We start from the raw sequence: 16,064 nt of genomic DNA, 5'->3' as shown, positions 1-16,064 counted from the left end.
GTTTGCTTTGTCCTGCCACAGTCTGTAGTTTCTCAAGAAAGGGTTATTGCTGCATACAGGCCAATGTGTCTAAGTCCCACACCAAAAATGCAGGCTTCTAAAGGGAGTAAATAATTATTTCTATTAAAGTGATAGATATAAATGTAAACCTGTCTTTGCTTAGGTAAAATTCTGATCTTGTCTATTTTAATTCAGTTTTACTTTTCTCAAATACTAAAGTCACCAGCCTTGCCCCTCCCCATATTACGACTCCTGAGTTTGCCATTCCAACAACTAGACTAAATGCATCCCACGTACACTCCAGACCTCAATCACCACCCTCTGCCGCCAGGCCTCTCGAAGGGCCTGCCCCCGGCGGCCACCAGTGGCTTACCGACAGTGTTTATGGGATCCTGTCAGCGTCTCGATCACAAAGCACTCGCCATCATTGAGACAGTATGCGAGGTCCTTGTCTCGGCAGGGTTTGAAGTGCTCAGACCGCTCCGTGGAATACGTCGTTGTATCTGTCAACGGAAACACAGAACTGCTGTCAGCAACACAGTCGGTCATCCCAGGTCAAAACCCTGGCCGGGATCTGTGCACTGAGGACTTTTTTTTTTTTTTTTTTTAAGATTTTTATTTATTTGACAGACAGAGATCACAAGTAGGCAGAGAGGCAGGCAGAGAGAGAGAGAGGGGGAAGCAGGCTCCCCGCTGAGCAGAGAGCCCGATGCGGGGCTCGATCCCAGGCCCCTGGGATCATGACCTGAGCTGAAGGCAGAGGCTTTAACCCACTGAGCCACCCAGGCGCCCCGCACTGAGGACTTCTACGTGCTGACCCTTCACCTCTAGAGAGAGCACAGACCCTCCACTGGACTGAAGAAATGCAGCTGGATATGACGTTTCATGACTGAGTGGTGTGTGTTCCCCCAAACTCACAGGGTAAAACGTAATCACAATGAGATGGTACCAACAGGTGTGCCTGTGGGAGGGGATTAAGTCATGAATGGGATTAGTACCCTTATAACAGGGCCCCAGAAACCTCCGTCGCCCATCGCAGTCATAAGAAGATAGTGCTCTATGAGCTAGGAAGTCCTCACCACGCACCAGACACTCAATCTCCAGGCACCTAGATCTTGGACTTCCCAGCTTCTAAAACTGTGAGAAATAAATTTCTGTGTGTTAAAACAGCCCCGGCTTACTTAGACAAGCACTGTATTCAGTTTTCTAAATTTCTCCACTACATTTTAGCAATTGGAATCACTCTATAAGCCCCCACTGAGGACACGATAACAGTAAAAGTGGAATGATTCTGCAGTCAAACACCTCAAACCCGCTTTCGCTCACTCAGTTTTTAACAAACATGTTGCATGAAAGATTGAAACAGGATCTCCTTCCCTTCATTGTTGCCAAATGTCATTAAACATCTGATCAATGCATATTGCGACTGTTCTGTGGAAACCGATGTCAGTTTCTAAGAGTTTTTTGTTTGTTTTTAGTTACAGCTCTAATGGGCTAATAGCTGAACCAATTATTCTTCTACTTTTTTTCCCCTTTTCTTATGTAATTAAAATGCAAATATTCCAAATTCTGAAACAGAACCTCAAATGTGAAGAATGTTTCTGGCATATACCTAACAGAACCAAATTACTGTCATTTTTAAGCATTATTTTAAACATTTGCTTTAAAATCATAATTACTAAAATTTTTAAATTAAGCTGTATGTCTGCATCCTTTTCCTAAATATGAAACTAGCCATAAGTATGTCCTATCTACTAGATACATACTCTGTTATCACACGCACATATTCTATTCTCACAGTTTTTTTTTTTTTTTAAGATTTTATTTATTTATTTGACAGACAGAGATCACAAGTAGGCAGAGAGGCAGGCAGAGAGAGACAGAGAAGCAGGCTCCCCGCTGAGCAGAGAGCCTGATGCGGGACTCGATCCCAGGACCCTGGGATCATGACCTGAGCCGAAAGCAGAGGTTCTAACCCACTGAGCCACCCAGGCGCCCCTATTCTCACAGTTTTAAGCAACTGAAGTATTAGCACCAACTCCACTGCCACATTGGAGAAAAAATATATTTAAAAAGTCAAAGAGGGGGGCATCTGGGTGGCATAGTCAGTCACGTGCTCAACTCTTGATTTCGGCTCAGCTCATGATCTCAGGGTGATGAGATCGAGTCTGGAGTCGGGCTGCAGGCTCAGTGGGGAGTCTGCTTAAGATGCTCTCTCTCTTCTCCTCCCTGTCGCTGCTCATACTCTCTCTCTCTCCTTCTCTTTCAAATAAACAAATATTTAAAAAATAAAATAAAATAAAAAGTCAAAGGTGAATAAATGATTCTGCATTCAAGCTCCTTTAATTCCCTTTTTCAGATCTAGATTAACAATAATGTTCAATAACGTGGGTTATTATAACCAACCAGCTCAGTAACTGGAAGCCACTGTGAGCCTCTTTTCCTGTTCTTTAACCAAACTGAGGGGAAAGTGACTGCCCTAAAAGGAAATTCACTCATACCCTTCCCACATCTTAGAATCCTCAGCGGACCCCTATCCCCATAGGAATAAGTCCAAATTCCTCAGAGACGCACATAAACCATGTGGAATTTGCCCTCTGGTGTCATCTTGTGACCCAAGACACACAACTTCATTACCAATTACTTTTCTATTTCTCCAAACACCAGGAACTGTCACACTGCTTCTTCTTCCTGGACCATCTTTTTCTTTGCTGGAAGACAACTAGAAATCCTTAAAGTTTACTTTCCCATTGTGTCTCCAGAACACCTTTTATCACTCACATCACTGCTTCAACATTCAATGCTGCAAGTAGCCATTTGTTCACATGTTTATCTGTTTCTTTAGTCTGTGTGTTTCCTTAAGATCAGAGGTGGAGCCTTGAATCACAATTGGTGTTCAGGAAAAAATGTCTTCAATAAATCTGGATCACTCTAACACTGCTAACACTTTAAATGCCCTTGGTAAAAGATATGATCATTAAAGACACCATCACAATCATTTAAGAGTTAATGCATATCTCACAAGTTAGATATAATTTCACACCAATATTACCATTTTAGTATACCTACTTTAATATTGAGGAATATTGGAAAAACACACATCGTCCTCAGATTCACAGAAGTCTTCACTTATATACTGCTCATATAATTTGGGCATCGAAACAGCCCACATCTAATATCCTCTATTTTTGGTAGTACAACAGAAACTTATTTTTCCACTTCAAAATATCTATCTGTTAATACTTTGGCACAAAATAAAGGCTCTGCAAAACAGACACATTTTCTGTTTTCCAGGAGATCTCCTCTACAGAGAAGATCCATTATGCAAGATAGTTTGCAATAAATAGTTACACAGAATCAATCTTTCTTTCTACTGGAAATATTTAAAATTCAAGAGCTCTGAGCAAAATATTCAATATGAAACACCACACAGTTGATTGCTACCCTGACTGCTGAAGTATATTAACTCATGATCAGTTAGTTAAGTTTTCCTTTAATTTCTTATTACCCATTTATTGATATTCACTGATCATTCCTCTAAGAACAGCTTTTCATTAACATAACCTACAGCATAAAAAGTGAGATCCTTATTTTACAATCAGTGGTTTTAACAAGCTACAGACTCCAAGAGCAATACAATGGCAAAGCAATTACAATCAATTAGTTTTCATCTGACAAATGCTGTCTCCAGCGATTACCTCCCCATTCTACCAACTGCCTTCCCCATCACGTTATCGTCTATCAGCACATTTCAGTGCTTCAGAAGAAGCCCAAGCAAATGCCTCTGCAAAAGTCCTGGGTGAGAGAATACAGAGATGTCAGGCTTAACATGTACTCAGGTTTTCTATTTCCATAGCTTAGAGAATCCAAAACTTAACACAAATACACATGTTTATCCCTTGTAATGACTTGATTGGATTCAAGGAAACACCACCGTTAAGTATTTTTAACATCTTTTTTTTTTTTTTTTAAGATTTTGTTTATTTATTTGACAGAGATCACAAGTAGGCAGAGAGGCAGGCAGAGAGAGAGGAAGGGAAGCAGGCTCCCTGCTGAGCAGAGAGTCAAGCGGGGCTTGATCCCAGGACTCTGGGATCATGACCTGAGCCAAAGGCAGAGGCCCACTGAGCCACCCAGGCTCTTTTTTAACATCTTAATTTTTAACATCTTAATCCAATAAACAGTAACAGAATGCTAGGCTTTCTCCTTCTATCAGTAGACTGCAATCATCAATAAATATGAAACCTTAGAATTTACCTAAACACTTCACTACACAGTGTCCATTTATCACTCACCTAAAATCACAAGGTATTGGGCGAAGTAAATAAAATTCACTGTGAGGTAAAAGTTTACACTTGTAAGGCATCATGCCAAATATGTCAATGGAAAGACAGAAAAATTTCTTAATGGAATTACTAGGCCATTATACTAACTCTCAGACCACCTACCCACTTTTGTAAAGTAGTAAATAAGGTAAATAAGTAAACTGTGCCTGGCCTAGTGATTATTAGGCTTTTTATCACTCATGACCAAATTCAGCCCACCAAAGAGACAACAATAATTTTAGATGACACCCTCCAATATCTGCATATCTACTTACCAGTGCATGTATGTATATATTTGGTCTTACATATAAAATATACTACAAACATCTAAAATAGAACATAAATGCAACTGAGACAACAATAAAGTATGAGGTATACCTCTTCATTACCTTTTTGTGCCTGAAAGTGACCCCATAGGATTTAAAATGTCCAGGTGAGTATTTTGTTCTAAACAGGAAATAGAGGACATTTGGAAGGATGACATAATGCATGTGATCTAACTCCAAGCTATCATGACCTTAAATAACCTTGGGACGCTTTAACGATCAGGTATGGAACTCTCATGGTAAACTTATCCAGCATTTTTGCAACCTGTTTATATACTTAAAACTGATTCACTTTTACTATAGTCTAGTACACTAAACTGACCACAATATATGGTATTATTTGTTATGTATTTAAAATTCAAAGGGCATCTTCTGTTTCTAGGAATGTAACCTGATAAACGAATTTCTTATAGAGGTTTTGATTGTCTTCAAAAAAAAATCACATGGATGGGGGCACCTGGGTGGCTCAGTTGGTTAAGCGACTGCTTTCGGCTCAGGTCACGATCCTGGAACCCTGGGATCGAATCCCACATCGGGCTCCCAGCTCCCTGAGGAGTCTGCTTCTCCCTCTGACCCTCTCCCCTGTCATTCTCTCTCTCACTCTCTATCAAATAAATAAATAAAATCTTTAAAAAAAAAAAACTTAAAAAAAAAAATCACATGGATGAAGTCTCAGGTAAGTAAACAAGGAGAAGCCTACTAGTCCCATGAATTCCCATTTGTTTATTCAAGGTTCTCTCTTATTCCAGAATAACTCCTTCTCAGATCATTCACTTCCCTGCATCAGCCCAGGGATCTCCCATCTGACCAGGCCATGAGCTCCTGGGGGACAGAGAGGATCTTCTCATCTTTGATCAAAGGTCTTATGGACGGCCTGACACAGAGGTGAACACAACAGGTATTTATAGAAGAATGATCTTCTTAAACACGAGCATTTTTCTAAATGTCCTATACTGAAAACCGTGCATGTTTTTCATAAAAGAAAAACTCCCTATGAATACATGTTTAGAAGTTAAGACTCAAGAAGAGCTTCAGAAGCAATTTAGGTAAAGTGTATAGAAATTGATGAGAGAAGGGGAAAAAACGAAGTCCATGGGAAGAGGGCATGGGAGGAGAGTAAAAAGGAGGGATGATATTCGAAAAGAGAGGACAAAGGAATGTTAAGCTTCAGATGAACAGAGATGGTGCTAAGGACAGGTCTTCCAAGCACCATGACCAAAGTTCAAGGTCTCAGGCCAAGAAAGCGTAGTTGCTATCATGAGGAACTAGTGCCCATTCACTTGAGACCACAGGGGCTGTACAATTATCCAGACCACTCATCTGGCACTTGTTATATGTCATTTAATGTGCTTTCTTATATTTTTTATAGGTTTTGGTCTCTATCCCCAGGGAGGTCAGGGAGAGTGCTTTGCTTTCAAGTTTTGTATTCTTTCCACACCATGTAGCATACATAGTAAGCAATCAGTACAGTAATTAAACGCACAGTGGGAAGTGGTGGTAGTTAATTCATTAAAGGAAAAATGGGAAGAAAATGTAAGCCTGGGAAACAGAAATCCCTGCAGATTTTGCCATGAAAGTTAATTTTTTCATGAATTAAAACAATGACTGGTTTTCCCCTTTAAGTACTAAGTTGAACCTGAATATTACTTATTGAGGCTTTCTTTGTTGCCAGCACAACACTGCACACTGTGGGAACACAGATTTTGTTGCGGGAACAAGGCGCTAAATAGACTATTACAGATAATAATTGCAGTAGATAATCAAAATAAAGGGAGAGCCTAATTCAGGCTATAGTTATCTCTGAAGGCTTCCCAAAGGGTTGGCACTGGAGCTGGGTATTGAATGAGCAAGACTTCATCGGCATGGGGAATGGAATTCTAGATATGAAGAACAAGACAGCACCTCAGGAAGGAAAATGATCACACGCCGCATAAACCCCAGATCCACTCCACGCACTCCCGGCTTGCAAATGTCAAGTCATCGACCAGTTTCTTCCTTCCTCCGACTGAGTTCATGAGAATTCTCTAAGACAAGTTAAGATGCAGTCTAAAAGCTTTTAGGATTAGCAAAACACCTTTACAGGCCAGCACCCATTTAAATATGGTCATGAACTCCAGCAGACTCGCCCATTCCATGGGAGTGGTATAAATGAAACCTACCGCCTACATTACCATTCCCAGTTGAATCTGCCATTTATTAGGTACCCAGTAAGGAGCACTGGCAGGAGACTGACTTATAAAATATTTAACGGTTAAGGAAAATCGCAAGAAGAATGCAGGAAACAGGGAAACAAACCACTCCTCAGCTGGCAAGAGGCAAAGTTAGCTTTCTTCCTGCTGCCAGAGACCAGACATCGTTCACTCTACAGGCATGGGAGAAATGGGGAATGTGGGGCAAGGAATCTATCAGTTCCATTGAGTCATGGGGCTGCTGTGAGAACTGATAGCTCCTGATGTATCCCAGAGCCATCCACTACCACAGCAATTGTAGAAAGGACCCTTCTTAAGTTTGCATGACATACCTGTCACCCTACAGTTTGAAATCTTGCTTCTAAAGACTGCACCAGTTTAAATAAGCCTGCACAAGACATAGCTTGTTCGATAGAAATGCATTTATTTGGAAATTGCAGAGTTTATCCTCCAGCTGAATCTATTTCCTTCTACCTGATGCATACATACGCCTAGACAAACTGCATTCAGCAAGAACAGTTAGAATGGCAGCTACTGTCACTGGAGTCCTTGTCTTGTCACAAACCCTTGGGCGGCTTCTAGGTACTGTGCTACATGCTTCCTAGATACCATCTCTGCTCCCCATGTGGTTCACTGAAATGGTCCCATCTGTGTCACTAGGCATGTCTAGATCCACTGGATGGATGTTTGCACATTTTTTTCTCATCTTGTTTGAACTCTCAGAAGCACCTGTACTCAGCCACTCCCCACTCTGGGAAAAACCTTTCATTGGCTCCTATATTATCACCTAATGTTGATTTTCCTCCTGCTTTTCAGCAGCATCAGCATTACCTGTCAAGTTCATGAGCCCCATCCCAAACTTAGTGCACGAGAAACCAGGAGTGAGTGGTGGGATACTCGGTTAACAAGCTCTCCAGATAATTCTCTGAGAACCAGCTGCTTTGGTGGATCCTATTGCCAACATGCTGGTAACTCTCATAGTTAGACCTCCAGCCTACTGGTGTTTATGAGCTCAATAGGCCCACCTTTCCCTTCCTGATGGACATCTCGAAGGCACCTAGAAATAAATCTATAGAAAGCCCACGTCTTACTCTTCCTCCACAAACTGATTCTCGAACTCAACTAACCACACCATTGATCCTGTTGACTGCTCCAGCTCTGGACAGATTTATTCAGATTAATCCTGTCCTTTCCATACTACTTATTAAATACTTTGAACATCACCTCTGTGCATACTTGGCAGGCAAGAGATTTGAATCTGGGAGAAAGTTCTTGAGTAAACAAACATATAAATATTTATTAAAGATATATGACTATTTACTTTTCCTTTGAAACCCATGAGAATTAAAAAAAAAATCCTAATCTTCATCAGTCAGCCTTGGGGCCATTCCCATCATGATCATAGATACTTTTTTAAAATGTGTATTTATTTATTTGAGAGAGAGAAAGAGAAAGAGAAAGAGAAAGAGTGCATAATCATGGTGGGGGGGTGGTGGTGAGTAGGGGCAGAGGAAGAAGAAAATCTCAAGCAAACTCCATGCTGAACATGGAGCCCACCATGGGGCTCTATCCCACAACCCTGAGATCGTGACCTAAACAGAAACTAAGAGTTGGACATTTAAGTAACTGTGCTACCCAGGCACCCCAAACACAGATTTTTTTTTTTTACTCATTTATCTCTACACACACTATTACAGCTATGGAGGTACAAGGGGGTGCTTACCTTATCATGCTGAAGGTACGTGTGTGCTGGTGGTGTGAGATGAATGTGAGAGGAAAAGAGGAAAGTGAAGTCCCAGGGAGTCTTCTATGTTGGACACATGTGGGAAAACAAATGAGGAAGTGTTTTGTGATTTTGTATAACGAGAACACGATGGGAGTTGTAGGTGGCTCCAGTGTGCTTGTGCTCTCAAGGTGAGTATGTCACCTGTGGACTTGCAGAAGCCTCACAGTAGATCTCAGGCAGATGGCATGGGAGGTTGTTGCAAGGGGGGGGGGGCACGGTTCACCCACTCTATGCCATGTAAAGGTGCATCTGGGAAGTAAAGAGTCACAGAGAACAGAACATTGTCCCCAGCATGGACAGCAGTCCCATTTTGAAAGGCATTCTTGTGTAGGAAATCAAATCCCAAAAAGGAAATCAAATCCCAATAGAAAGTTGCTTTGGGAACATGGTGTGGAATTCAGATCTAAAATGGCTGAGGGATTCAGATCTAAAATGGCATCTGATTAAAATTCCTTGATGCACCTGACTTAGAAGATAGGCGGGGACATGAATGAAGTGTGTTAGCTGAGGTCTCTATGCTGGAGAAGCTCGAAAGGCCTCACCCAAATAACCTCAGCACTCATCCTCCCTTCAAAATTCAAGACTGGCCAGTCACCTGCAAAGGGTCATAGTCTTTCCTCAGCTGACAGTATTGGATTTCATATGCAGTTATAATGCCATTTCTGATTTCCAATGCTGCTGCTCATGTGTAAGTAAGGGGATGTCTGAAACAGTGGAAAGTGGTCCCTCTGGCAGCCAGACTGTGATGTTTCCAAATAAGCACATGATACCCCACCAAGTACTGCATGACTTTATTTGGGACCAGACAGAAGACAAGGTCCTTTTGCAAAAAAAAAATAATAATAATAAATAAATACATCTAGTTATATGCCCTCCCTTTAGACCTGTGTGAAGAGATGCTTTTGTGTCCATGATAAGCTCCCCTATGGACCTCTTACATCCTGGATTTTTAAGCTACTTATTTATAGTAACGTACTCCTGCTTTCCTGAGCCTATGGGGTCATCAGCTCACAGTTCAAATTACCTGGTAAGACTGTTTGATTAGAAGAAATGAAGTCTCTATGGGGATCTTAAAAAGTCTCATCTCTAATAGGTGAAAGTCTGTATTTTAGGGTTGGTGTGAGGGTATCATCCTAGTCCATGTGGGTGGCCATGACAGAATACCATAGACTGAGTGGATTATAAACAACAGAAATCTGTTCCTGATGATTCTAGAGTCTGGGAAGTCCAAGATCAGGGTGGCAGCAAGTTTGATGTCTGGTGAGGGCTTCCTGGTTCACCGGTGGCTGACTTCTTGCTATGTCCTTACATGGGGATGGGAGGTGAGGGAGCTCTCTGGAGTCTCTCTGATAAGAATGCTAGTTCCATTTAGGAGACATCCATCCTCATGATATAATCACCCCCAAAAGACTCCACTCCCTATTATTGGGTGTTACTGTTCAACATACAAATTTGAGGGGACACAACCATTTAGCCTATAGCATATTTTCACTCAATAAATATTTATTGAGTAATTATCGGGCAACCAGTATGGGCTATTTACTAGGAACATGCAACACCACACACACACACACACACACACACACACACACACACACCCTAAATAAGGAAAAAATCATATTTCCATCTTCCAGAAACCTAAGGTCTATAAGACAAACAGATGAAAAGAATAACAAATGTTATTATTTTTCATGGTGAATCAGAATTGTCTCTAAGCTGAGACTCATTTTTGTTAGCTTTGATAAATCAGCTCAAAACTTGGGCTTCCCAGACCTTTGTGTCATCTGTGGTTCAAGGCTCTCTGTAGCCATCAAAATGTCTCTGCTTAAAAGAATGAGAGACAAAGAGAGCACTTCTAGGGGACTAGGAGCTTGTTCCGAGAGGGGGACACACCCAGGAGAAGAGTCCTGCCCTTGGCAAAAGGACCTGAAGGATTCTGTAGAGAAGACAAATATTGAATGGGAATGTAGCCTTGGTGGAATGTTTCATTGTCTTGTAACATGTGCTCTGAATGAACTAGAGCTCACTGTGAAAATGTGGAGTACAGGGTGACCCCTGTAGAGAGGAGAGTGTGCAAAGGCCTCAGGAAACTTGCACATGGACCATCTGAATAACTCTGGCCTATGTTCTGACAACAGGTGGTAGGTAATGGATATAAGATGGTGACAGAGACAGACGGGCTGGGAAACGTTTTGTTCTTCATCATAAAAGCCAGGAAGAGCCACTGAATGATTTTCCAGAAGGAAATGACTGATCTTTATGTATTTTTGCACAATTGTGTAAACTGACTGTAATGTGGATAATTAATTTTAGGGTTGCAATCATACATGTAGGCAAGCCTACATAGCATATTTTAGGTGAGATAACAGGGGAAGAAGTCGTGGATTCAAGAGAGACTTACAAAGTAGAATTGCCAGTATTTGGTGATTCACATGGAAGGTGGAGTAGGATGGCTACTCGGCTAATCTTAACTCTTTAGTATCTGAATTAATACTGAGGAAGTTTGGGAACTCTGATGCAGGGCATCTTTGATGCCATGGAGAGACATCATTCAGGTAGATTTGAGCACTGGTTATCTGCCAACTAGAATAACACATCTGTAATATTTTAATAGTTAATACAATTAATGAAGCAAACTGCTGTATATCGGACCTTCTCATGGTCTAAATCGGTCTTTAGCTGTCTTGGTTGTAACAACTAAAACTAGACAATCTTAGGATAAACAGAAACCTTAGAAGTCCAAATGTGATGATAATGCTTGAATAAACCTATTATTCAGATTTAAAGATTATCTTCATTTTGCAGAAGAGAAGCTGAAGCACAGAGGGACCAAGGAATCTTCTTAGGATTTCACAGTTACATAATGGAAAGGCAGGAATTACACCCAGAGAAGCCCAACTCCCATTCTTCAGCATTCTACAATTCCACCTGCTCTGAGTTTTGGACTCTTTTAAGGTGTGTGTATTCAAGCCTCTTCTTGCCAAATTCCATTAGTCAGTGACTATTATGAGTAAATGGAAGAGCAATCAGAAAGCACTATTTTTCAGTAACCCATTCAGGTTCTCACCCATCCACCCCACGCCCATTGATCCAGCACACAATGAAACACTGAGTAAGGTAGGTACCAGGAGAAGATAGATGGGTACAAAAACTAAAACAAAGACAGTGCTCAACACTGGGAATTTCTATTACTGTCTCTTTCAAATTTCCCTTTCATGCTATTATGGCTTTGAAATAATGTCTAAACATTGACACGATTCTCCAAATTTCTTCATAAAAATGAACATCATTCACTTCACTTATTTAAAATCTTATTTTTTTCCCCTTAATACGTCTGGCTTTTACTGAGATCCTTTATTTCCCTGTTCAGAGATTCAAGCACTTCCTTCTCTATATGGGTCATGAGAAAGGCATGGCCATGGCAACCATATGGACATTGTGGGCCTGCCTCTGAACCCTTGCTTATGCATTTGCTCACCCTGTCAAATGTCTGAATAGAGTTCAAAGAGATAGCAGCTCTATCCACAGTGGCTTGGAGCTCCATGGTCATATCTACTTAAGAAGGACTTGGAGAATGGACTGAGGTGGGAACTAGACCCACCTTAATGTCGCTTTTGCACAGAAAATGTGTTTCTACTTCTACTGTGTGCTTAATTGGATCCTTCAAGAGACTGAGTTTATAAGCACCCTTCTACTCTGTTTCTGTGAGTCTGGCTTCTTCACATTCCACATTTAGGTGAGATCATAGCGTTCCTGTCTTTCTGTCTGAGTTATTTTGCCTAGCATTATCCCTTCAATCCTGACTCCTATTCTAGTCACCACCTCCCATCATTCCTGGGTATTTTGTCTACAATTCTAAGTGTGAAGAAAAGTCTGTTAAGATAAATTTCCCAAAGAAAATGTAGGATACTTTAAGAAGTTCTTATTGCTGGCTGACTACAAAAATTATGAAAATTGTATTAAAGGACTAGAAAAGACTAACACATGGTTCTTCAAGTACAGGGACTATGTCTCCAAGCTGTCTTATATCTGCAGCCCCCATCTTAGCTAGCAGATTGCTAGATACACAAGAGAAGATAAAGAAATGTTAAATGAGGTGAGACAGATACAAATTCCTAGAAAGCATGGCAATGAGAAGTTTGCTCAAGAAGGAAAGGAATATCAAACATGCAACCAAAGCATCAGGATCACAAAAATATGAAGGGACAGCAAAAACACACTAAAAGTCAAAAGAGTCTCTGGAAACATAAGACACTTGAACTTCAACATATCTACACTTTAAAAAAAAAAAAAGTGGGAGGAAAGAGAAAAAAAAAAAAAAAGCACTGACTAAATATACAGGAAATCAATAATGCAGTGTTAACCCCTAAATGCCACATCTGTTCAAAACAGACAAACTAAAATTCATTTGATCAGTAGGCCATTTATCATTTTAACAATTTCCAGGTCTTAGGAATATACCATCACATTATAAAACGATTACATTTTCCCCACATCTCCTACACATCATTCATTTCACTGACTTACAAAGTCTCATCCTCTTACCCTGGTCATCCACTTACTAACATTGTGGGGTATAACCCAAGCACAAGGGGAAAGCCTTATTTCTTTGTTCCACATTGGAACTCAGTGCTGTTACCTCTGTATGTGGGATCAAGTCTGGGTAGGTACAATACCCAACCTAATGTTCTGCAATATCTGTCTGCAAGTTGGGGTTTGCATTTCAACTTTGCTACTTACTGGCATTTTGAACATGAGTAAACATGAAAGCCTATAATTCATGGGGTTTCCTGAAGCCTAAATGAGAAAAATCATCATTGTTCAAGAGGCGATCTTGCCAAGAGCTGGGCGCCAAGCACTTTTCCCCCTTTTGCTATGTAAGTCAACATAATAGTATTTATCAAGCATTCAATTCATCAGTATCTCTGTATAATGCCAGTTAAAATCGTCTGTTAATTTTGAAAATCTATCATTGAACATTGCCCCTAAGACTCTGAAGTAAAATCCTAGTACCTGGGGTAGAACTGAGGAACTCAGTAAGTACCAAGATCATAAGGCACGTGGCTTGTTCCCAAGAACTACCAGGTATTGGTGACTGTCAGGTGTCCAGTCCATTCTGCTAAGTACCTCACAGGGGAGGAGGGTGGCAAACATACCCACAACACCCAAAGTTTGTGGTTTTCTTAGCACTTGTTTGGAGACTGGATAGGGCTATAGGATTTCAAATATAAAGATGTTCCTGTCAGGACAGCTTGTAGGTTTCCCATTTGTTATCAAAGAGACGAGATTAGTAAAGAGTAAAATGCCTCCCCTCATTACCGGAAACATGATAATGTCACAAGCGTACAGCCTGTGGGGATGTCTCAGTGGCTCAGTGGGTTAGGCATCTGCCTTCAGCTCAGGTCATGATCCAAGGGTCTGAGGATTTAGTCCCACGTCAGGCTCCCTGCTCAGCGGGGAGTCTGCTTCTCCCTCTGCCTGCTGCTCCCCTTACTTTTGCGCTCTCACTCTCTCTTTCTCTCTCTTGCTGTCTCTCTCTCTGTCAAATAAATAAAATCTTAAAAAAAAATAGCAAGTGTACAGCCTGCAACTTTATTATCTCTTTGATCTCAGGACAATAATTGAGACCTTCCCGCATTATTCTTCAAAAGGTCCTGTTTATGTTTTTGTCTTTTGCCAGGAAAGGAGCAACTCATGTTTCATTCAGTCATCACTGTCTTACTAATCTGTGGAAATGTACACAAGAGATGGATGGTTAGAATTCACATGGCACCAAGGAAAGATCTATCGATCTTGTTTGACTCTTCGCTCAACAATTTCCACCTGCTTTTTAGCAGGTTTAATCTATTTTTTTTAATTTTTTAAAATTTTACCTATAAAATGTGATTATAATATTACTTATTACTCATTTTCATAACCCATTATTGATTTCTAGTAAATATTCATTTTATCTTATGTCTTTTCTTCTTTAAAGCTTTCCATTTGATTAGAAACTTCTCTAGAGAATACACACACACACACACACACACACACACACACACATCAAACACATGAAAGAATGTTCAACAGCATTAGTCATTATGGAAATAAAAATCAAAACTGTAGTGAAATACTACTTCATCCCCACCAGAACGGACAATAATGACTGTTGGCAAAGAGAATGTGGAGAAGCTGGAAACCTCATACTCTGCTAGTAGTATAAAATGGTGCAGATGCATTGGAAAACAGTTTGGTGATTTCTCAAAATGTTAAACAGAGGTAGCATATGAACGAGCAAGTCCACTCTTAGATGTATAACCCAAGAGATATGAAAACAAATTTTCATGTAAAAAAACAAATATTCAGACTTATATATGAATGTTCATAGAAGCGATTTTTGCAGACAAAATATGGAAGCATTAATGGAAGCACGTGGTATATCCAGACAATGGGATATTACTCACCAATAAAAGTAGGAAAGCACTGATATATGCCACAGCATAGATGAAACTTGAAAGCATTATGCTTGGTGGAAAAAGCTAGACATAAGGGTATATCCTATGATTCTATTCATATGTAATGTCTAGAATGGGCAAATCCATGGAAATGCTATGTAAATCAGTGGTTGCACAGGGTGGGAGGAATGAAAACTTTCCTTCCCTGTCTTTCAACCTTGGTTTTTTCACATTCCCTCTTTTGTATTTCCAGTTTATTAGTAGGTAAAGGGGGGACATATATGGTTCCTATTTTAGATTCTGCAAAAAATAATCACTGTCAATTTCATGTTATGCCTTTGAGAGAAAGGGAACACACATTGCAAACCATTAGAAAAAAAGAAGGAAAACCCATCGTGTACTTCCCCAAAGCTCCTTACATTATTGACAAAACTTTACTCCCAGACCTCTGTTTCAGAACAAATATTGTTTTGAGAAAATTGGTCCATTCTCTGTGCCTGTTGGATAGCAATTAAAGCTGAAATCAAATAACTATAATCATCTGTTCATTTCCGACCCTTATCTCTCCATTTGCAGAAAGAGCCGCTATGTACTAAAGTGTTTGTGGATCATTCAGTAATTTAGGTACTAGGGAAAAATGGTGGTTTTTTAAATCAGTGCTGAGACAATTGGGGATTTTTAACAGAGATTCCAAATAAGGCACAGATAAGAGGCTAGCAACCCTCCCAATTTTGCTTCTCTAAGGATGGAACATAGGATTCCCCCTCCTTCTGCATTGGCTTGTTTCCCAATCAGCACTACAAAGTAGAAATATAGTTAGCCAAAGTAACACCTTAAGATTTGGCAAAGCAAGAATATTCTGTGTCCTTTCCACACTGGGACTCCATGTCTTCTCTTCTTTCTGGTGTGACATTCTCTTGTACATACCTAGTAACATCTACTTTCATCCCCCATGGCTGATGAGCCTTAACAAAGAATCAGATTTAGTTCATATAGAACAGGAG

At 40.4% G+C, this 16,064-nt stretch overlaps 1 protein-coding gene across 3 annotated transcripts in view; it reads right to left on the bottom strand.

Annotated features, from left to right (window-relative positions):
* Positions 1 to 16,064, bottom strand: part of LOC111145254 (neuregulin 3) — a 1,048,204-nt gene that overhangs the window by 589,426 nt on the left and 442,714 nt on the right. For all 3 annotated transcript variants that reach the window (XM_022500048.1, XM_022500046.1, XM_022500047.1), the window contains exon 2: positions 374 to 503. In XM_022500048.1, coding sequence (XP_022355756.1) covers positions 374 to 503 — 130 coding nt within the window. The remainder of the gene's footprint in view (positions 1 to 373; positions 504 to 16,064) is intronic.

This window comes from Enhydra lutris, unplaced genomic scaffold, assembly GCF_002288905.1.
Source record: "Enhydra lutris kenyoni isolate GAN:26980312 unplaced genomic scaffold, ASM228890v2 scaffoldscaffold12, whole genome shotgun sequence".
Taxonomy (NCBI): domain Eukaryota; kingdom Metazoa; phylum Chordata; class Mammalia; order Carnivora; family Mustelidae; genus Enhydra; species Enhydra lutris.
Note: the sequence above shows the minus strand (reverse complement) of the source record. Positions and strands in the feature narration are given on the sequence as shown.